We start from the raw sequence: 24,994 nt of genomic DNA, 5'->3' as shown, positions 1-24,994 counted from the left end.
AATTAGCAGAAACAAAATAAAAAAAAAAGCTCACTTGGAGACCTGTATTGCAGAGTTAGAATCCGGAGCGAATGATCTTGCAGAAAAGGCAAAAAACACTGGCAATATACAGTATGTTGTAAAATCCAACAGTTTTCGGCGAACTGCCAAAGACAAAAAAGCGGAACTTGTCAATGCTGACAAAAAAATTAGTGACTTGTTGAAGGAATTAAAAAATAACTAACAATAACTTTTCTTTTGTAAATAGTTGTACATATATTTAGATACATTTTTAATCATATTGCCTCTTGAATATATTTTTAATCAGTATTAAATTAATCTGAATCATTTACAAATTCAAATTTTCAAGATTACTTTTCAAGTGGAACTTAAAATTACAAAGTTAAGGTAAGTAGTAAAATATTTTTTAATTTTTTTAAATCTGAAAGTGAATTCTGTGCTCTCCCTTTGTGTAATTCAAGAGTTTTTTTTTTTTTTTTCTTTTCTAGTATGGTTATTTACACCATTCCATATATACCAAAGGTTCATTATTTAAATTTAAATTGATGTTTAAATTTAAATGGTTTGAGAGTATTAAGTTATAAAAAAAGAATTCTTTTTTTTATAAGGGTCATGAGTCTGTTAGTTAAGTGCCAGATTGATAATGCCATATTGCCCTAATCTTGAATCATTCAATGAAAATCACTTGATTGTTATTTTCAGTATGTCTTATAACACATTCTTTTGCTCAAATGTACTAGTTTTCCGTGCCACGCCCATTTATAGCAAGATTGAAGGGATAAGAATTTCGTTACAACTGTAAATTTGTTTTAAAAAAGTAAAATAATCCTGAATAAAATGTAAAGGATGATTATAGCTTCGCTATCATGATTGCTGGAACTGAAAATTATTTCTGAGTTTTGTCTGAATCATAAGCATTTCAATTCAGCAATAGGTGTATATAATGGTTCTGTTTTTCTAATACATTATAAGTGTTTTCTTTAAATGAAACTTGGAAAAAAACTTTACTGAATTTTAGTACGTGAAGTGACCCTATATTTTTAAAAGTCTGCCTGAAAACCATATAAAGGCCCTATTTTTTAATCTGCTGGGAGAGTGGGAACCCTGAGTGCTCTTTTTTTCCAATTATTCGCTTAATATTAGTAATTTAGATTAAAATAGTTTCTATTTTAAATTTCACTTGTAATTTCCGCCCTTATCGAAGACATTTACAAAATTACCAAATGATCAACGTAAAACAACCGCTGATGATACCAGTTTATCCGTAAGTAGTCTATATACACTGAAAATTCTTGTCTTAGGTTTATAAACTGTCCTTCTTTTTTTGTTTAATTTCAGCCATCACTTAAGACTGTGAGAAACTTATCGGATGTTTTGCGTGACAGATTGACGGGAGTTACCAAAATACCAGAGGCTCTCCGTGGAAAAATGAACGAAGGTGGAAGCGATTTACACGTGACTAATCTTTATTTTCTGAAAAATTGATATTTTTTATTTCTAAGCCCTCTGTTATTTTTATTATTATTATTTTTTTAATTTCAGTTACAGTCCTTATTTAAGACAGTTGTGACAGATGGTCTCTGTGAAAGAAGCGATGATCTCAGATGTTTACTCGTAAGTACTTTAATCTCTTTTAGTCTAGAAGGAAAAAATGATATTTATGAATTTCTCTACATTTTCTGAGCTACTTTCTTGTAATTTCAGTCCTTACGAAAAGGTGCGATCAATGTAACTGATGTAAAAAAATGAAGGCAGATACCAAACTACCAGATGCTCCCTGTGAAAGAATCAATGACGGCGCTACCAAGCCCTAGAAGATACTGTAAAAATGGGAAACGTGCAGTGTCCGGTGCCTGTATCAAAAATTCCAGTAATAGAAAAATTGAACAAAATAAGAGTGAACAGGAAATTTTTCCCTTGTATATATCTAAACAAACTAATCAAAACTGTATCAATTAACTGTTAATTCATGATGAATTTACATCACACTACTGCGTAATTAGAAGCATGCCGAGATTGTTGGGGGGTCTGACAAAATCAAATAGAGCAACATTTGATTGCTATCGTTGCTTACATAGATTTTCCAGTCAAAGATGTTTAAAAGATCATGAAGGTTACTGTAAAGAGCACACCCCTCAATGTCTCAAAATCCCTAAAAATGGAAAGCATATTCTTTCCTTTAAGAACATTTATTATCAACATGAAATACCATTCATAATTTATGCTGACTTTGAGTCACTTATGACTGAAATTGACACGGTCAAGCCTGAAAATAAGACATCCAATGTGCAAAACATTGCAAAGAATCACACATGTGGTTATGCATACATAATCTTCGGACCGAATGGAGAAAGCGTAGCACCCGACGTGATGCAGTGGAACATTTTTTGAAAAATATAACTGAAGAAAAAGAGAAAATCGCCCCTTTAGCTGTTGAGTGCGAAACCTTTAAAAATGACACGTGAGGAAGAAACAAATTTCAAAAATCAAACATTATGCACACTTTGCAAAACAGAATTGGGAAGCGACAGGGTAAGAGATCATTGTCACGTTAGTGGCATAAAGAGATCTGCCTTGCATTCCTCTTGTAATATTAAATACAGACTGACGAAAAAAATACCGGTTATTTTCCACAATTTAAAAAATTATGACGCACATTTGATCATGCAACACTTAGGAAAAATCCAAGATCATGATTATCAAGTTATCGCAACTGGAATGGAAAAATACATTTCCTTCTCTCTAAAGAAAAACAAAAAGGTCCAAGTGTGGCTTTACAGTTCATAGATGGCTATCAGTTTTTGCCAACATCGCTGGAAAAGTTGACCAAAAATTTGAATGAAGATGATTCTAAAATTCTAAAGAAGCATTTGCCAAATTTTAGTCTCATGCTAAGAAAAAGAGTATACCCTTACGAGTACATAAATTCCTTTGAAAAGTTTGATGAGGAATCTTTACCTCCCCAAAAGGATTTTTATAGTACATTAACTCTAAGACATATCTCAGATGAAGATTATCGTTATGCCCAAAATGTTTGGCAGACCTTCAAATTAAAAAATATGGGGGAGTACCATGACTTATACGTCAAAAGCGACATTTTACTTTTGATAGATGTATTTCAAAACTTTCGCTCCCTTTGCCAAAAGCATTATTCGATTGATTTTGCTCATCTCTTAACCGCACAAGGTTTAGCTTGGCAGGCATGTCTAAAAGTGACAGACATACATTTAGAGCTTTTTACGGATGTAAATATGTACATGTTCATAGAAAAGGGAATTCGCGGGGGAGTATCGACTATATGCAAAAGAAGGGCTACGGCAAATAATAAATATTTACAAAATTTTGATTCAAATAAACCAAGTTCATACATCATTTACCTAGATGCCAATAACCTCTACGGATGAGCTATGTCCCAAGCTCTTCCATATGGGGAATTCAGCTGGACTTCTCCAGACGGTTTTTCGGAAAATTTCATACAAAATATAGCTCCTGACAGTGAAATTGGATATATTATGGAAGTAGACTTGGATTACCCAGAATTTTCACACGATGCACATTTCGATTATCCGCTAGCTGTAGAAAAGATAGATATCACCCATGATATGTTATCTTCATATAGTAAAAATTTAATGAAAGACAGAGGAATGCAAACTAATATAAAAAACATCATACTAGTACGCAATTTGCATCATAAAAAACTACGTCATTTACTACAAAAACGTACAGTTGTACATGAAATTTGGTCTAAAACTGAAAAAAGTACACAAAGTTTTATCTTTCAAACAAAAGTCATGGCTCAAGAATTATATCGACTTCAACACAGAAAAGGAAAAATGCCAATTCATCATTTGAAAATAATTTTTTTAAACTATTAGATAACGCCGTATATGGAGAAACAATGGAGACCGTCAGGAACAGGATAGATATTCAACTGATAAATTCTAAGAAAAAAGCTGAAAAAATGGTTGCAGCTCCCTCCTTCTATTCTTTTTCCATTTTCATTAAAAATTTAGTTGGATTCGACAGACTTAAAAAATCCATAGAGCACAATAGACCTATATACGTTGGTTTCACCATCCTTGAATTAAGTAAATATTTAATGACTGACTTCCATTACAATTTTATTAAGGAGCAGTATGGCAATAAAGCAGAATTACTATTTAGGGACACAGATTCTTTGACTTACCAAATACAGACAGAAAATGTGTATGAAGTTCTTTCTCATCATTCGCATTTATTTGACTTTTCAGAATATCCAAAGGAGCATTTCTTGTATTCAGAGAAAAACAAAAACGTGATTGGATGCTTTAAAGATGAACTGAACTCTAAAATAGGAATTGAATTTGTGGGGCTACGCTCCAAAATGTACTCATTATTTTTAGACGAAGGAGAAAAAAAGGTGTCTCCAAAATTGTGGTGCAAAAAAACATCATCCATGAAAGTTATAGGAACTGTTTAGTAAATTCCACAATAAACAGAGAAACTTAGTTCCGCATTCAAAGTACAAAACATGAATTGTATACTGTTAAGCAAAATAAAGTATCACTTTCACCATTTGACGATAAAAGATTTGTATTAGAAGACGGAATAACAACTCTTCCATAATGGAATTACAAGAGGAAGGAATATTAATATAATCATACGTCATGTACATAAATTTTATGTATTAATTGAAAAAAATATTGTACAGCTATATTTCATCTTTATATATATATATATATATATATATATATATATATATATATATATATATATATATATATATATATATATATATATATTTTTTTTTTTTTTTTTTCTTTTTTTTAAATTTAATGAGTAGTTGGGCTAACCTTTGCCAAAGTAAAAATCAGCTTGAAGTTATGGAAATACATTTAAGGCGAAAAAAGTCCATTCACAAGAAAGGAACTTGTAGTAAAAATGTTTTGGCATACTTCATATGCGTTCAGAACACTCAGCAGGTAATTTAAAGAATATTTTTAAAGAACTGTATTCTTATTACTATAATCTAAATAGAACCTCTTCAACTTAGAAGAAATGTTTTTTTCCATTCAAATAAATGCAATTGTTAAAATGGAGACATTTTGGAAAGTTTTCTCGAAATGAGATGTGTAAACATATACATTTCTACTTCTTCATACTTTGTGTATGAGGAGTCATACATTTTTTTTAATGTATTATCGAGCATTAGGCCTACTGGGGATAGCTCGAGAAAAAAAAAACGCATTGGTTGCTTTACCTTATATGTAATGTGGAAACAAGCAAACATTTCTATTTCAAGAAAGAAAACAAAAGATGGTAACACTGAAAACGCTGAGACATTGATAAATCTAACTCAACTCCGTGAAGATGCTTGTAATTAGCTTAGCAGGTACGATTTTCATTTCAGTGATAGAATTCGCAGGTCCTCGTAGCTTGGTCAGTCTGCGCAACATCAAACTGACAGCTACGAGGACCTTTTGACGGGAGCGCAGGTTCAAATTCCAGTGCCCCCCCGTGTCCGTTTACCTTGTCGTGGTGGGGGGGGGGGGGGCTTGCGGTGTGGTGAGTTCGGGGCGAGCTCTTGGGAGGAGTCGTGAACCCCCAGTTGCTCAAACAGAATATCGGCGGGAGGGGATTTTTTTCCCTTCCTTCCCTCATCACACTTACCAAATTCGGACGAAAACCCCTAAGCCAAGGTGTGTCAACCGTGCCGATGGCTGCGTGGTACCGGGGGTAGTCGGTGCTTCAAACGGGAGTCTTCAGGGATAGCAGGCGAACCCTGTCGTACGCAGCCTTACCTCTGTGTAGGGGGGCTACACAGGGGCTAGACCCCACTTTTCCCCCTAGTTCCCAGGTTTATTTATGGATGATAATATAAATAACCCTTCTCCCCCGTGCGGGGAGCGTCAGAACGTATTGTCGAGCACAGCTAAGTTTTTTCTTATTAAACGCAACGATCCAAACCTCAATTTAAGCAAAGTTTCCCCCTTTTTGATAAATAAAGCGCTCACTCATTTAATAGGAGAATATCAATCTGTTAAAAAACTACGCAGCGGTGAACTTCTAGTTGAAATTAAAGATACAAAACAAATTAAATCTATAATGGCAATCACACAAATTGGTTCATATCTTGTTACAACTTCAGAACATAAAACTCTTAATTTTTCACGGGGAATAATTTCCGAACCTGACCTTCTCTTTACACCCGAGGAGGAAATCTTGGAGGGAATGAAGGATCAAAACGTACATTCAGTCAGAAGGATCACCATCAAACGGAACGGCAAAATAATAAACACCAAACATGTCATTCTGACATTCAATACACCTGTCCTCCCGCAACGTGTTAAAGCCGGCTATCTCTCTTGCCCAGTTCGCCCCTATATTCCAAATCCGCTCCGGTGTTTCAAATGCCAGCGGTTTGGACATTCGAAGTTTGCGTGCCGTGGTACTGACACCTGTGCCAGGTGCGCAGAGCCCGGACACGACAGTAATACATGTAACAAGACCTACAAATGCGCAAACTGCAAAGGGGACCATTCTTCATACTCCAGATCATGCTCAAAATGGCTCACAGAAAAAGAAATTCAGATAATTAAAACAACACAAAAAATATCTTATCCAGATGCAAGAAAACTAGTTGAATCCCGCACACCAACAACAGGTGTTTCATATGCTTCAGCCGTTAAGAAGGTACTGAAGTCTGTATGCACACAAACAGATACCCAAACAGATGCTTCTACTAATGCCAAAACTGTAAACACAACCAAATCAAATAAACAAAATTATTGCCCCAAATCTTCTTTTAAGGAAACTAATCAAAATCAACAACAAATACAAAAAACAAATACTGTATCTGTTACTGTTAATGAAAAGAAACCACTCACACAGAATTTGAAAAAACTTAGTGAAAAAAAGAAAAATATTCAAACGCGCGCAAAAATCGGGGTAGCCTCTAAACAGAGACCCCCAAAACTTTATAATTTTAAAAAACAGGACTTTTTACTCTCTAGTAAGAAAGTAAAATTAACCAAGTCCCAAATTGAAAAATTCCAACAACCTCCTCCCCAGAAGGAGGACGAGGATGTAGATTTTGAAGATCTTCCGCCATCCGACGATGAAGGGTGGACGGATCATCCTCCTTCATGAGCTGCTTTTTCTTCTTCTGGCCGTTTCTCCTTCCTTTTCTCTTCATGGCCCTGCGCATTCTTTCTTGGAATTGTCAGAGTTACTCGCATAATGTTACAGACATCAAAGATCTTGTCGAATATCACCAACCGGCCATATTCTGTCTGCAAGAAACTTTTCTGTCCCCTGCTGATAGACCGAGGTTGAAAGGTTTTGACATATACCGCAAGGACTGCTTGTCAGGACACCGTCGTTGTGGAGGAGTGGCATTGCTGATCAACAATGATTATGCATCTAGCCAACTCAATATCAACACATCCCTGCAAGCAGTAGCTGCGCGCGTTCACCTTCACTCGCTGTTCACAGTTTGTTCTGTGTATATCCCACCTTCTTATGACTTAAGAAGCGTGGAGTTGCAGACACTGGTTGATCAACTTCCTCCCCCATTTGTCATCTTGGGGGATTTCAAGGGCCATAATCCTCTCTGGGGGAGTCCAGACTCCAACAGTAGAGGTTTAACAATAGAAAATTTTATTGAAGACAATGATCTTTGCATCCTTAATAACGGTGAAAACACTTATTTTCATCTTTCTACCCAATCTTACCATGCCATCGATCTCGTAATATGCTCACCTTCTTTTCTGCCACGTTGGGAATTTCAGGTGGAGGGTGGTCTCTACTCCAGTGGCCACTTTCCGATCAGGATAACCTCTACTGGACGCTGCGGCCATCAGCAGCATCAGCAACCTCGACTTCGCATTGATCGAGCTGATTGGGCAGCATTTACCCAGTTGGCAGAAATCAAATCAGAAGACGTAACTGATATTGATATCGATGTAGCGGTAAAGCGAGTAACCGACATTATCCTAAACGCAGCTAACGCTGCCATACCAAAAACCACTAAAGGCAGGATCAAGTTTCCTAAGCCTTGGTGGAACCTCTATTGTCAGGAGGCTCATAAGAAGCAAAAAAGGCATGGAATACGTTTCGTCGTTATCCAACCACACAAAATATCGTGGCACTTAAACGAGCTCGTGCTGAAGCTCGAAGGATTCGACGGAAGAGCCAGCGGGACTCGTGGCAGACCTATGTCAGCACAATCACGACGTCCACCCCATCAAAGACCGTATGGGGTAAAATAAAAAAAATCGTTGGCAACTACAATATATCTTGTGCACCCATTCTGGAGAATAACGGTCGTATTTTATCCGATCACAAAGAGGTGGCTGACTGCATGGGGACTTATTTGGCAGAAGTCTCCAGTGCAAATAACTATTGCTCAAAATTTTTAACCATCAAATCACGCAAAGAACAAAAAGTTCTAGATTTTAATTCAAACATTTTTAATCAATACAACACAAAATTCACCCTTGAAGAACTGAATGCTGCCTTACAAAAATCAAAAAACACATCACCAGGTCCAGACGAAATTCACAATAGTATGTTAAAACATCTAAGCAGGTCCTCTTTAGAACATATTCTGCATCTTTTCAATAGAATTTATTCGGAACACAGATTCCCAAAATCCTGGTGTCAAGCAACAGTAATTCCTATCCTTAAGCCCAATAAACCATCTGAAAAACCTGAGAGCTATAGACCTATAGCTCTCACTAGCTGCCTATGTAAAATAATGGAACGAATGGTCAACTCCAGGCTGATATACATTTTGGAGTCGCATCATCTGCTATCTCCATATCAAAGTGGATTCAGGCGTGGTAGATGCACAATAGACAACCTATTGCTGCTCGAAACATCATTAAGAGAAGCATTTCTCAAACGAAAACATCTCGTGAGCGTATTTTTTGACATTGAAAAAGCATATGACCGTACCTGGAGATATGGGATCCTCAAAACCCTTCACGAGTATGGGTTACGAGGTAATCTACCCATCTTTCTCTCTAATTTTCTAAGAGACCGAATTTTTCGCGTACGTGTCAAGTCTGTTCTTTCAGATGCATTTATTCAAGAAGAAGGAGTTCCCCAGGGAAGCGTACTAAGCGTAACTCTTTTTGTAATTGCAATCAACAGCTTAATCGAACAACTGCCTCCCGCTGTCAAAGGTACCATGTTCGTTGATGACTTTCAAATATCTTTCTCTTCATCGAGCATGAGTATCATTGAAAGGCAACTTCAAATGACTATTAATAAAGTAACACAATGGTCGGAGGAAAATGGCTTTACTTTCTCTGTTCAAAAAACTTTCTGTATCCACTTCTGCCGTAAAAGAGGTCTTCATCCTGATCCAACACTTCTCCTTAACAATCAACCAATAGCTGTAAAAGATCAAGGAAAATTCCTCGGTCTTATACTTGATAACAAACTCAAATTTATACCGCATATACAAGAGTTAAAAAAGAAATGTTTACTAAAATTAAATATCCTTAAAGTCTTATCGAACACTTCCTGGGGTGCTGATACAGAGTCTCTCTTAAGAATCTACAGGGCTCTAATACGCTCAAAACTTGATTATGGATGCCAAATTTATGGCTCCACGGCAAAAAAGCTATCTGAAAGTTCTAGATCCAATCCACAATCAGGCACTTGCGCATCTGCACAGGAGCTTTCCGAACCTCACCTATTAACAGTCTTCATATTCTTGCTCATGAACAATCTTTAAACAATAGACGCCTCAAACTTTCATTGAACTTCTACTTCAAAATAAAACCTTATACTGATCACCCTTTACACCTTCATATTTTTAATCCATCTAATGTTATCTTATTTCTTCATCGTCCTTCTGCAACCCCAACATTCGGGATCCGAATGCGCCGGGTGCTTTCAGATTTGCAACTGTCAGATTTTAATACTCTCAATACAATAAAACTGATTGAACTATGGTGTGAAGTAGTTCCATCTACCATCAATGACCTCGCTAAATTCTCTAAAGAGACTACCTGCAATACAGCCTACTAACAAATATTTTATGATACAAAATGCAAATATTCTGATTATCATGACATTTTCACTGACGGATCAAAAGCAAACGATCACGTCGGCTTTGCTGCAATAATAAATGGTCAAGTTACCGCTGAACAATCACACCCATCTTGCTCTGTTTTTACAGCAGAAATAAAAGCCATATTGATATCTCTACAATCAATAACCCAATCCGCTCACAAAAAGTGGGTGATATACACTGACTCAAAGAGTTCAGTGGAAGCAATCACCCACTGCAACAATAACAGCCATCCCATAGTCATTCAGTCTTATCATTTATACAAAAGTCTTACACAAAATAATTTTCATGTACTCTTTTGCTGGATCCCTGGTCACGTAGGCATTTCCGGCAATGAAGCCGCTGATTCAGCTGCCAAAGACGCAAATATCCTAGTTGATGACAGTGTCCCTTTAGTTGACATTAAAAACGCAATATCTGAATGTCTTAACACGCATTGGCAACGGACCTGGAATCTCGAAACACAAAACAAATTACATTCGATCCAGCCATCGACTAAAGGTTTCAAATCATTACAACTTACCAGGAGAGAACAAGTTTCGTTAACTCGTCTTCGCATCGGCCATACCAGGTTCACCCATAAATACCTCTTATGCCGAGAACCAGCTCCGATTTGTATTAGATGTAAAGTCAACCAGACAGTGTTGCATATCTTATGCAACTGCCCAAATTTTAACCAAATACGTTTTAAATATTTTAATAATTTTAATCCATCTCTGAAAGAGTTGCTGGGGGACCCACCCCATCCCAATATATACTCCTTCCTCCGGGAGATTGGCTTCTCCTTTTTAATTTAGTGGTTGTGCCGTCAAAATGTAATTTTTATCCGTTTTTCTTGTTACTGAAGGTTCTTTGACAACCTATTGTTTCAAACCCTTTCATAAAGTTTTTAATGTTTACAGGTTTTTTATCACTTGTTTTAAACTACTGTTGTTTATACCTTTCTCTCCAAAACATTTTTACTTTTATCAAACCCTGATTTTTTTATTTATGTATAAATTTTAAACTAAAAAATCGTTTGGCGCAGTATAGCCCTCAAGGGCTCTTGCGCCATTAAAAATAAGTAAACCAACCAACCAACCAAATTCCAGTGTCTGGAAGTTGTATGATTTTTTTTTCTTCTCATAGTAAACATTAATTGAACATGTTCCCTAATTACATTCAAAGAATAAAAACAAAGTTATTTTTCGTTAATAATAATAATAATAACGTGTAATTACATTAATTCTTGTTTGATTAAAATTAATAATATTTAATTCAGACTCAAAAAAAAATAATTTGTAAGACAAAGTATGAGAATAGTTAAGAATCCGATTCATAGATGGCGCCACGACTGAACCAAAAGCTTGTAAAACGTTGATTGTCATGTCAACTAAAAACAAGCGTTGCCAACCTCTGAATTAGAAACTTTGCTACTTCACGTACGTTGTAAACGGTGAAACCAAAACTTAAAAGTGTTGCCATTCTAAAAATATAAACTTATTAAATTGTACCCGGGTTACGAGTATGTTGCTGACAAGAAATCTGGTGTTGCCATCTAAAAACTAAATGTTAAATTTTAAAGTCATTTATTTTACGCGTTTTAAATTAGTTTCATCCAGCAGAAGGAACGATATCTCTCAACACAACCCTTCAGCATCGACACGTGTTCCGAAAAGTCGTCATCTTGAAAAAAAAAACTTTCATACACGTGATCGAAACCGAAACTTGCAACCGTTGCCATTCCCATAAAACAATTTTTGAAGAAAAAACAACTCAACTCCACTCACCAGCAGGAGCCAAACAACTAAACATTCAGCAGAAAAACAACTCAACTCAACTAGAAACCGAAACCACAGCAGCAAAACAACTCAACTCGCCTGCAGGATGCGCCTCTGTGGTAGAACCCACAATTTCATACTACTTTCCTTCTCCGTCTCACTTTTTTTTTTTAATCTTCGTGCCTAATTTATCTAGAGCTTTCCTCGGCGTTATTGGTTGAAGCGAATGACTGAGCTTTTTTCGTCACTCTAGTAAGAATGAATAGATCGTTAGAATTTGTTTGGATCTGTTGAAAAACTTCACATTGAAAAAAAGTGCTCATTTATCTATACGGATATTCAAATGTCGAATCATGTATACGTACGGCTCTTGATATATGGCTCTTAATTAAAATTTTGAACGTTTATGAAAGGATTTAATTTTTCCATGATTGCAATATAATTTAATACTTATGGTTGCTCCTGTCAATGATTTACAAATACATACACTCTTCATTTTCGGTACGATCATGCTGCAGTAAATGTCAATAACATATTAAAATTACTGAGAGATTCAAGTGGATGTACGAAAATTGGTGCACGAACAGACAAATTAAAGTGATGAACACTTTTAAACTATGTTGAAATGTGATCAAATGCATAAAGTTACAAGTTTAATCATTTTCAGAGCTATTTAATGTGGAAAATGTGCCAAGACGTAGTTTTTTATAACTCAAAACAATAAATAATAACTTACACAATTGTATCCAAAAATTACACGGAGGGGGGGGGGAGGTCAGTTACAGGAAACAGAAAGGGTGCCAATGTTCTGCCAAACGGTTTCCTTTTTTAACTGCGGTGCGCCCTAGGTTGAGGGTGCCAGTTTTTCGCCCGTGTTGAGGGTGCAATTTCTGCTCCGTATATGGTGCCGCTGATGAACAAGCTTTTCACCCTTGAAAGGTGCCAAATGCAACCTGTAGTCTTAACAATGTATGGTGTTCCTCTCCGATTACCGGCAGAATACTTAGAAGAACCAACAATTAATTTTGAACCCCACCATTTTTTACAACAGTTTCGTCCAATCTATGCAGTCGTTAAAATCTACTCTTACTGCTTCCCACGACAAAAGATCAATATTCATTCATCCTTCTTTAAGTAAAGCTATCCACGGATTTCTTCGTATTGACGGTGGTAAAAAATCTCTTCAACCTCCATATAATAGACCCTGGTAATGCAACGTACAGACAAGATCTTCAACGGTATACTTTCAACGGTAAACTTTCCGCAATCAATATCGACCGACTCAAGTTCACCTTTCTGCTCAACTACGAACCAGACCATACACCTCCATTACGAGATCCAGCTCACCAGTCTGTTGAACCCTTCCAGCAACCTGAAGCACCTGTTACAATCCCTCGTTCCGGACGACGAGTGAGGTTCAACACAAGATATTCGTAGCTCTCAGTGCACTTGGCGGGGAGGAGTACTGTGGTGGACCCAACAATATAAACTTTAACTTTTGCTAAAAAAAACGAACTTTCACTGCCACCAAGAAATACGAACTTTTACTTCCACCAGACATACTAACTTTCACTTCCACTCAGCAATGCGGCAGAAAAACAGCCGCCATTGATGTGTCAGTAGCAGTTCCTCTCCGCGCGTGTTAGCTTGTGTTGTGTCCCTGAGCTCGTGCAGAGCGCAGGATTGGTTGAGCGTGTGGTTGATTAGTTATGTTCGCGTTTACTATTTAATTTGCTCTTAACGTTTTAGCATTTACTTGTTCTTAATAAATGTGTTTTGATGTTTAACTAAGAATGTTCGTCGTCTCTTGAGATAGTTTTCCCCGCCTGAAAGTGCTCTACACGCAACCATCAAATTGATAAGTAAAGTCACAACCAAAGAAGCGACTAAAGTGGCGAGGGGTGGGGGTACACCAAACTACCCCTAGTGGTTCTTGGAATAGCAGCATTTGCTGCATCAAGAATAGTGTCTGTTACCCTGCTTACCGCTTTATCGATGTCAATATTGTTACAAATTCTGTAAATAGTGATTATTTTTATGATTAACTTGTTGTAATCTAGCTAAATTTGGCTAAGTCAAAATATTAGAATTTTTATTAATTTTTCTTGATTTCCGGTGGTGGGGAAATGATATTAATTATAACATACCTATTTCAATGTGAGGAGCTCTCCATATCTTGACGCTACACTAGTTAAATGCAGTCCCAAAACTTTCGTTCATACCGGCATGCGTGGCGCAAAATGTAAACAAACCGCATGGTGCACAATTAACGGTTTAGTTAAAACTCACAGTTTGAAAGAATTTTCGTCAAACGAATTTAACGTTTCAACGAAATTAAGTGTTGCCAATTTTTTTTTTTTTTTTTTAAGTCTCTTTGGAGAATTTCATCGAACTGTCAAGTGTGAACATGCAAATTGGGTGGAACGTCATTGAGGAGGTATTTAAGCGGTGGCCATCCGTCCATCGATCTCTCTCTCACTTTCCTCCCCGCTTCCACAACAAAGATGTCTCCTCCTGCATAGGCTACAGTAGTTGGCTAGCTGCCATGGCTTCGACCATTCGGCTGATCCTGGAATCGTGCTTGATCCATCTGTTGAAGGAGTAAGTTAGGCCGGCCGGCCCTGCGTGAACTGCTCAAGATTTGGATTGGAAAGTACCTGGTTGAAGACGATTCAAGACTTTTGTTATCAAGTGGACTTTTTGTTATCAAGATGAATTTTTAGGAGCACCTGTGGTATAACTGTTTTTTCTTGTTCTTGTTATGCTGCAATATCTTTCATTGCTGGATTAGGATTCTACACGAATACACTATTTTTTTAAAAAGCTTTAGAAATGTTTGCTAACATGTTGTATTTTTACTGTACTAATAAATGTTAATAATTTACTTGAATATGCTTCCTAATTTGACTCAACCAAGGACACATTTGTGAGTTCTACTAAAAACTTTAAATAGTTTTTTCCTCCTAACATTTGGTAGCATAGAACGTGTTTACCTCTTTGTTTTGGTATTTTGAGTTTAAATATAAAATGGATAAAGATTATAGAAGCATTATTAGTTAAATATCCAAAACTGGTCGAGGGGATATGAAAATGATTCTTATAGAGAGGGACCTGTGGGAAATAACAAAAGATAAAACATTAGATCGGGAAGTGCCGGAAAACAAAAAGAAAGTCAACCAGGCTTTGGCCTTGATTTATTCAAATATAAATGATGAACTTAAACAATTAATATTTTAAATTGATGATCCCCAGGTCGTTTGGAAAATTCTCAAACAAAATTTTGAACCCTCATCCTTGGCCAGAGTTGCTAGTTTATGGGAAGATTTTTTTTTAATGTAGAATCCTAGAAAACGAAAGTATTGGGATGTTTGCATCAAGGTTAAGGATAATTTTAAAACAGTTACAAGAAAGTAATTATGTAATGGACGAAAAGTTACAAAATTTTCAACTTATTCGAAATTTATCTGAGGATTTTCGGGGAATTGTACAAAACATATACCGGTGGGAAGAGAAAAAATTCACATTTTTAAATGTTTTAACAGAATTGTTAGCTGAAGAAAGACGTATTAATTACCTTAATAATGGGGATAATGGCAAGGGCAAATCAGTTGTTATGAGTGTCACCTCAAGATATGGAGAATCTTCAGGGGGGAGGGGGGGATTTAAACAGAAACGTGTTTTCTATGCAAGAAGCCCGGACATTTGGCAAGTTAATGTTGGCATAGAAGTAAAAACTAAAGTAGAAATTTTTCAAGGAAAGAAAATGATAAAGCTAGTTCAGGACATGAAAATGTTAGAAATGAGATTTTTTTTTTTTTTTTGTACTGTTAAAACAAACCATGAGGTTTTATAAACCAGTAAAAGCAATGAAAATGAGGAATTTGCGGTAGATACTGGAGCCACTGCTCATTTTTGTGGGAACAAAAAGTTGTTCTTTGAACTAAATGAAGTAAGAGATGTTCAAGTGGAAGTAGTAGTAGGCGGAGTGCAGAGCGAAATAGAGCGAATTGGTGAAGCCATCTTTTAATGTTAAAGTAAATGGAAAAATTAATGAAATAACCTTGAACGATGTATTTTATGCTCCTGGTTTAAGACGGAATCCAATGTCTGATCCTTGCATAGACAAAAATGGGTTCATTTTTTCTTGTTCAAATGGTAAATTATCAGTGTTTAAAGAATGAAATAACCTTGAACGATGTATTTTATGCTCCTAGTTTAAAACGGAATCTAATGTCTGGTCCTTGCATAGACAAACATGGGTTCAATTTTTCTTGTTCAAATGGTAAATTATCAGTGTTTAAAGAATGAAATAACCTTGAACGATGTATTTTATGCTCCTAGTTTAAAACGGAATCTAATGTCTTGTCCTTGCATAGACAAACATGGGTTCAATTTTTCTTGTTCAAATGGTAAATTATCAGTGTTTAAAGGGGGGAGAAAGGCTTTTGATGCATTTTTAAAGGATAATTTATATTATGTAAAACCTTTTTCGTATGTTTTTAATGAACTCAAGCCTTCAGTATCAAATTGTAAAATTTTTGAAAATACTAATCAGGTCAATGGGGAGAAGTTGAATCCCTAGGATCTGGAATTTTGGCATAGGCGGTTTTGTCATGAAAATAATGAAGATATAGTAAAAACAGAAACACGAGTTTATTTCCTTGCTATAAAGAATAAGAATGCTCCAAGTTGTGAGCCTTGCAAATTAGTCATAATCCGCAGGTTTTCTTTCAAACCGGTTCGGGGGATCCAATCTCGTACCTCATTGGGGCTAATTCATATGCATTTAATGGGACCTGTAAACACCCCATCTTTGGGGGGCTCAAAATATATTTTGTGTCTAATTGACGACTTATCTCGCAAATCTGTTGTATATTTTTTGAAATCGAAGGACGAAGTATTTGATTATTTTGTAAGGTTCCAGAAAAGGGCTGAACGGTTTACTGGAAAGAAAATTAAAGAAATCCGTTCAGATAACGGTAAAGAATTTAAAAATACTCGTTTTGAAAGTTGTCTTAGGAACCAGGGTATTAACATACAGAGAACAAACACTTTTAGTTCAGAAATGAACAGAATTGCCGAGAGATACAACTACAGTGCCTAGAAGGAGTAGTGTTCCGATCGGCCAATGTTGGTATGTTAAAAATATGGTCCTTCAAAAGAGGAAACCGCGAGAGGGCGCGCAAGTTCCCGCCGGTGTTGATATTTTGATTTTGATATCGCGAAAGCATGCTGTATCTTCCTGTGCTATTACGATTTGTAACACTTGTTTTATAGAAAAAACTAAATTGAAATTGTTTGTAAATGGCTACAAATAGTAAAAAGAAAAAGTGCGATAGGTCATGCTTTGTTCCTGGATATACGAGTGGCTACATTTGTTAAAATCATTTATCAGTTTCAACTCATAGATGATTCTATCATTTGTTTCAAATGTCATGGCTACAATGAACTTCAAAAAGAAAATCAATTATTTAACTTTCATTACATCAAATTCATTTTCATTATAAAAAAGGGGTGTGGCTTCAAATCAGAGGCGGCGATTGGGGCTCATAAGTGGGGAAAAGGGGGGGGGGGGGTGGAGCAAAAAAAAAATAAATAAAAAAAAAACCGGCAGCGAAAAAAGAGAAAAAGTACAAAATTTTGCTTGGGCTTGTTTTGAGAGCAGATAAGTGGAAATTGATGAAAATCTAACAACTTAACTCACTTTTTTCTTAGGGCTTTGATGAATTATGTAGGGGAGACGGGGGCAAGATGACTATCCTAACAATTTTCGTGGTTTATTAATTTATTTTTAAGGATAGAAAAATTAATTTTACATGAGTCTGTTAAAGTAGTCCTTTGTAGTATTAAATATATTGCCATTTAATTTTTTAAATAAAAATAACGAAGGATATTTTTATTTTTTCATAACCTTAACAAATCGTCATCTTGCCCCCAGTACTGGGGCAAGATGACTTTGACCTAGGGGCAAGATGACAACGTTGAAAAAAGGTTGAACATATTTTATGTTTTGAATATGTTACCTAGTTTTACAAATGATAACTGTGTTTTTAACATCTTACCAAGTATCAAATTAAGCGTATTGCGTTGTAGCGTAATGTTCAAGCGTTAAGTTCTGCAGCTAAAAATAGACACAAATAAAAATACCATTTTCATGATTGGAACATTCCTCATGCCACCACTCTTGGCTTTTACAGCTCTGGATCCATTCTTCTGTTGGAGGCTATCAAAATTCCACTTTCCAAGCAAGGCATCTTAAAACACTATTCTTTGAATTTGTTGCAACTGCATTGCTTGGCATAAATACGGGCCCGCACTAATAGACTTGGGCCTACAGAAATTTAGTCTGAGTAATTTTTTTTTACTCCTTTTTTAGCTTCACGAGCTTATTTTCCCTGTTGTTTTAAAATAATTCTTTTTTTTTTCTGCTTTGCTCCTTGTTCTGACATTTCTTTGACGGGTGTGCTTGTAAGAATGTTTGAGCTTCAGTTTTTGTTTTCTCGCATTGTGTTGCTTTAGGCAATGCATTGAAATCAAAAACACTAACATGCTTCTTTGGTGTATCGGAATCAGCATTTGCCATAACTTCTGCTTCGTCTGGAGGTTTTATATGTTGGTTTTATACTCCCAAGTTCTGAGGATTAGCACTATTATTCAGTTTCAGAGCCAACAACGTCGTAGTCCGCTAAAAAACAAGAAAATTATGAGACTCGGTACCTCATTCTTTAAACCCTTTATCGGCATTTCCAACTATAGCTGCTTTGAAGTAAGCGGTGCTCAAAAGCTCACCAATATTTTTTTTTCTGTGATAGTTTGTCCTTGATGAATGACCATAAAGTTGTCACATGCTTGGCTATAGTAGGTTTTTAATGGGCAGAAAAATGACGTATCAGGAGCTAGAGACGATGGGATGTGTGAAATGGCAACCCAACCATGGTAATGTTTTTTCACTGCGATATAAGATAGCCTGCAAAGCTTTTGTGACATTTACAATTGTCAATAATCAGCAGAGCAGGAGATTCTTTGCTTGGTTTAATTCATTCAATTAGTCATTTGGTCGACTAGTTTATAAATAGCCCTTGGTCACCCATTTTCGAACGATACCTACCTTGATTCAATGCGTCCTTTAGCCCCAGAGGAGAAGCGCAAGGTCGCGTGGACAAACAGACAGCGTTTACAGGAATTTAATAAAGTGGACAACATAGTTAGTTAAATAAATTCCGAAACACGGGCAATAGGCAGGCTCGTCATCTTGCCCCGCGTTGCTGTCAGTCATCTTGCCCCAGACTGCTTGTTTGAACTGATTCTTCTCCATTGCCATAACAGAACGCGATTAATTGACATATATTAATGGTAATAGGTAATATTTAAACTAAGTTACTCATAAATACTCAAGAGACACGAAATATCATACATGTATATACAGAAGAGCTTATTTACTCATGCATAAAAGTTATATCGTGGCAACGGTAAACAATCAGAGCTTCAGAAATAACACAAATATGGCGATTTCAGCGTCTCTATACTATTGCTGAACGAACAGCGGATACGAGAGTCAGTAGCATGCAGTTGATGCAGTTACCTAGTTTAAAACGGAAAAATTAAGGCATTCGTCATCTTGCCCCGGTCTCCCCTACACAATAATTTCCCGCGAAGAAACTTAGACATGAATTACACTTACATTATTTATCCCGAAGTACAAAGTAAAACAAATAATGATCGGAAAATTTTGACGCTTCTGCTTTTTTGCAATTTCTAGTTTTGGTTCTTTAATAGGAAAAAGAAAATAAATTTCTCATAAAAAGTGGGCGCAAGGGGGGGGGGGGTCCCCCCAAATCGCCGCTACTGCTTCAAATAAGTATATATGTGGAAGTGCGGCATAATATTAATTGTTCATGAAATGTTAGTTCCAAGAGAAGTCTGTCTCCCTTATACTGCAAACAGTTTTTATATTTTAGCTTTGCATATTCACTTTTTTTACTTGAGAATTACACAAGGCAACCAAATGAGCTATCAAGCTGAAAACAAAAATGTTTTCGACAAGTTAGAGAATAATGTAAATGTGCTAATTATTTATTTTAAAAGAGGTTTTAGCTATTTGTATTAAATGTGTAAAAAAAAATCATTTTAATGTATAAATTTCAGTCATCTATTTCTGAGCAAAGTTCATTTCTTCCGTATGCGTTAATCTATAATTCTTCAAATTTTACGTTTAAAAATCTGTTTTATTTTTATTGTATTCACACATCGAGATATATACTTTGTAAAGTAGTTTTTCAATAAAATAATTTGCATGTACTGTATCACCTTGTACTGATACAAATTATTTCTCATTTGTAAAATATAAACTTATACGTAACTTATTATTATTTTTTTTTCCTGAGAATGTTGTGAGCAATGAGTCTTGTTTATTCAAAATGCTTGAATATTTTGTTTAAATACATACAAGTTCTAATTGTTTTTATTAACGCTTTTGCTGCAGAAAGTAGTTTGATTTTTTGTGTATATCCTTTTTAAATTTCTAGTAACAATGTTCTTTAATAAGCTATTCAAATTAACTTGTGTGTGAAAAAAAGGAGCAAAACTGAATAACTGCTATATAAATCATAATATAGCTAACTTATTGCTAAAAAATATGTTTTATTTTTTGCTTGAAAACATTTTGGGGCATTAATTTCCTATTTAAACAAATTTGTAAATATGTATTACTATAATTGTACATTAGTAATATTTTAATTTTTCATTTTTATTCACTAATCAAGGGCGCCCAACCTGGAGGGGGGGGATCATGGCACAGACTGGCAGACTGTACCATTGAAAAAAAAATTTTTTTTTGGGGGGGGGGAGAATGTTTTTAGCAGCATTTTTCTCATTTTGGGGGAAGGGGGCTCCTCGATATTGAAGGGGGTGCGCCCTTGTCCTTAGAGGGGGCACCCCTGCATAATGAAATTAAAGTCACTGCATACTTAAAAAGTTGCGAACACTTTCGAGCTTAAGTATGAAGTTATTTTGTTAGCATTTATTTATTTTGTATGGTGGGTTTCACCAAAACAAATTTAAAAAAAAGAAAGATAACCTTGGCAACTTTTAACAAAAGTAAATTCAAAATATCTAAGCTATCTTTCTTTCGTTTGATGCACCAAAATGATAAAAGACGTACACAACGAAAATAGAAATTATATATTATTAAGAATTGGCAAGAAATGTCCCGCTTTAATTAAAGCGAAGATTTATCAAGAGTCATCCGAATGTTCATGTCACATTCTATAAGATGCATTATGGACATGAAAATAGACTTGCATTTTTGAGAATTTCAAAAAACGACAGATTTTCCATTGCAAGAGAACTTTCTTTGGGCATCGATCGGTCCCAAGTTAGGAACAACCTTTTTTCACACAATACTACGGAGCTTTGTAGACAGCATTTAACAACAATTCAAGATCTACGCAACATTCCTTCATTGACCATTTTCGTATTCAAAAAACATTTATAGCAAAATTTCGGTCTTTTTTTTTTTTTTTTGTTAATTTTGCCGTCAACTGTAACAAAGTAGAAGTTAACTTGTTAACGTATCACTAGATGGCAGCACTCAACGCGCGGAAAAAGACTGCAATTACGGTCTCGTTCGAGGAGGAGAAAGAGACTAAATTTACCCCCACAAAATCTTTGACATCTTGTAAAGAAATTCCATGGGTGAGGGAAGCAGTTCATTGAAAAAATGATACTCGCTTGGTGATTTACTATCTGATTGAGGGCGAGAATGTCAAATTAAGGTCTAAAAATGATGTAAAAAATTACTGCAATTTCCATAATATAGAATTTGATCAAGATGTTTTCGTTTTTTCCACCAAAAATAATGAATCGGGTCCAGTTGTCAATTTGAATTTAGAAAGGGGGGATGAGGAAACAATTTTTTTGAAGCAAATATTTCAGAAATTGTCATTCCAAATAATTACAAGCAAAGTTTTAGGACTCCTGAGAGGAAGAACTGGCAACAAGCGATGACTGATGAAATGAACGTAATCCACCAAAGAAAGGTCTAGTCATTGGTACACCCCCCCAAAATAAAATAGTGTTAGGAAATAGATGGGTGTATGACAGCAGCTAAGGAAGGAATTTGGCGAAGAAAAATAGTGCGCGAATTAGGGATGTCTGATGCACCCATTACAATATTTTCAGACAACGACGGTGCAATTCATCTAACCAAGAACAATATGTACAATGCACGATCTAAACATATTGACATACAGCATCATTTCGTTCGCGAAGCTGTCGCACTTCGGAAAGGATCAGTTGAGAAAATTCAAGCAGATAAGATGTTTGCTGACTTTCTCACCAAAACTGTAAACAAACAAAAACACGAATTCTGTGCTAATTCGATTGGACTAAAGCTAAGACTTTTTGACTTTATTGTGTTAATGTATGTGTTTCCAATTTAAAAATCAAGTGGGAATGTTGAAATGTTATTTTTAAATACTCTTACTACCACTAGATGGCAGCACTGCATCACTGTAATTTATGTTTTACATTCAATAAAACTTTAGTTCTGCTCTGGCTCTCATGATGGTTGCATGTGTCTGCTGTTGTGGTGTGGTAAGCCTTTTATACAAATCTCAGGTATGAGTTCTTGATTATTTTAACTAACATGTTGCATCCCTTGTCACCGGAATACCCCAATAAGGGGGGGACTTGTCAGAATATTAGAAATTTTTATTAATTTTTCTTGACTTTTCGGTGCTGGGGAAATGATATTAATTATACTTACCTATTTCTATGTGAGGGGGCTCTCCATATCTTGATGATACACTAGTTAAATGCAGTCCCGAAACTTTCGTTCATACCAGCATGCGTGGTGGAAAATGTAAGCAAACCGCATGGTGCACGATTAACGGTTTCAACGAAATTAGGTGTTGCCAAGAATATTTTTTTTTTTTTTTTTGAGTTTCTTTGGAGAATTTCATCGAACTGTCAGGTGTGAACATGTAAATTGGGTGGAACGTCATTGAGGAGGTATTTAAGCAGTGGACATCCGTCCATCGATCCCTCTCTCACTTTCTCCCCGCTTCCACAACAAAGATGTCTCTTCCTGTATAGGCTCCAGTAGTTGGCTAGCTGCCATGACTTCGACCATTGGGCTGATCATGGAATCGTGCTTCATCTATCTGTTGAAGGAACTCTGCCATTGCCGGTCCCAAGTCCGGATGAGAAAAGAGGAGGGTGCCAAAAGCTCCATGGCATAACTGGTGCTGATCAGTAGAGCCGAAAGGTTCTCGATCAACCAGGAAAGGCAACCCAAATCTAAGGTGTGGAACCGTGCCGATGGAAATATAGCTTATCATATGGCAACCGGGGTTATAGGTTGTTACAAACGGTCCCTCGTGGCTTGGCAAACCACGTTGAATTCTGGCTTCCGCCTGTAGAGAGGGTCAATTCGGGCGGTGACCGTTTACCTACCCTCCGTTTCCCTAAACACGGGTCAACACAAAAATAAACAAAAACCTGGCGGTGAAAACCGCCCAAAACAAAAAGTTGACTCGTCCCGGGATATCCGGACGCAGCCAACCCTCACAGAAACTGTCTGCTCCTGAAAAGGGGTCAGCAGACAACACTAATAAAACTGTTTTTTCAGGAACCTCCTGCAACAACAATGAACACTGAAGTACCTGGCCCATCCGGTACCCTCCAAAAAACTGTCCAGCCGGCAACGAAGAAACCGCCAGCGAGCCATCAAGTTTCAACAGAGCCTGGAACATGGACAGGAGGGCACCCCATCTACAAAGAGGGTCCAATCGGAGGGTTCCACCCCTTCACCATCTAATGTAGTTCAGGTCAAGAGACCTAGAGTCTCCTATAGCCATCCTACATCTGCCATTAAGTTGGCTATCACCAAAAAAGGTTACCCGGGGGATCAACTTTCCCCGGATGATGCCATTGGTATACAAAGGGACATCGATGCAATCATTGATGATATTCCCCCCCCCCCCCCCCAACGACAGCGTACCTCAATTTGCAGCTGTCAGTCTTTCAAATGGTGTGCTGGTTATCCAGTGCACGAATGACTTTGCTGCAGATTGGGTACATTTGCACTTCAATGGGCGCACTGCAGGTGACTCTGAACTTGCAGTGCTGCCCTTTAAAGACCTTGTGAAACCGGTGAAGATCGCCTTTAAGACAAGGGATATCTACACCCTTGAGCAAGATAAAGTCATGAAACGACTTGCTCGTCTCAACACGAGCAGCTGGAGGGCTAGAGACGAAACAGTCGTTAAAGACAACTATGTCAGGTGGATCTTCGAGGTGGACTCTGGTTTAGCCGAGTTCATTAAGAAGTCCAACCTGGAATTATTTGTTGGGGGTTTTGGCAAGGGTCTGTGTAAGATCCTGCACGATCCCAACACACAAAATGCTCCTGGTGCAGAAACTGCCTCATCCAAGGATTCCGATGTTTCATTGGAGCCCAAGGATAATGTGGAGGCAGTTGAAACTCCTGCTGGGAGCAATGTTCAAGATCCTGCAAAGATGGAAGGGGTGGAAACTTCGGTGGATGGGACACCATCTGAATCCACTCCTACCGTAAGTATTCAGAGCAAAGATAATGGTTCAAACTCTCCTAAATCCACTACAAGTTCGATTACGAACTTTATGGAAAATCTTGACGTTTCGGATGCAGATTCCGATGTCACGTTAACGGATGAGACCGTCTTGCGGGATACTGATCCTAATAAAAAAGGTGCCCCTTAGCGGGTTCCAGCTCTCTGCAATGGAGGCGCCTAGCATCATAGTTGCGCAGCTTAACCTTCATCATTGCCAGTCTGCTACTGCTCTTCTCAGTAAAGACTTGGCTGAAGGAAGAATTGACATTGCCCTAGTACAGGAACCCTGGGTTAACCACGGGAAAATCCTCGGTCTGGGTAGCTGTGGTAATCTCTTCTATGATCTGACTTGTAGTAGACCGAGAGCCTGCGTAGTTGTTAACAAGCGCCTGAATGCTCTCTGCCTACCGAAGTTTCTTGACGGTGATAATGTTGCCATCCGAGTATTTAATGAAGATGGTGCTTCGGCATGTTTCATGTCGGCTTATCTACCCTATGAGGATGAGATTCCTTTAGCGACTTCAGCCAAGAATTTTGTAAAATTCTGTGTGCATGCAAGGCTGAAGTTCATTATTGGC

The 24,994-nt window shown here is 36.9% G+C and overlaps 1 protein-coding gene across 1 annotated transcript in view; it reads left to right on the top strand.

Moving 5' to 3' along the window:
* The first annotated feature begins 22,386 nt into the window (after nt 1-22,386).
* Nucleotides 22,387-24,994, top strand: part of LOC129230310 (transcription factor Ovo-like 2) — a 114,627-nt gene continuing 112,019 nt past the window's right edge. The window contains exons 1-2 of the mRNA XM_054864708.1: nt 22,387-22,416; nt 23,872-24,396. Coding sequence (XP_054720683.1) covers nt 22,387-22,416; nt 23,872-24,396 — 555 coding nt within the window. The remainder of the gene's footprint in view (nt 22,417-23,871; nt 24,397-24,994) is intronic.

This window comes from Uloborus diversus, chromosome 9, assembly GCF_026930045.1.
Source record: "Uloborus diversus isolate 005 chromosome 9, Udiv.v.3.1, whole genome shotgun sequence".
Taxonomy (NCBI): domain Eukaryota; kingdom Metazoa; phylum Arthropoda; class Arachnida; order Araneae; family Uloboridae; genus Uloborus; species Uloborus diversus.
Note: the sequence above shows the minus strand (reverse complement) of the source record. Positions and strands in the feature narration are given on the sequence as shown.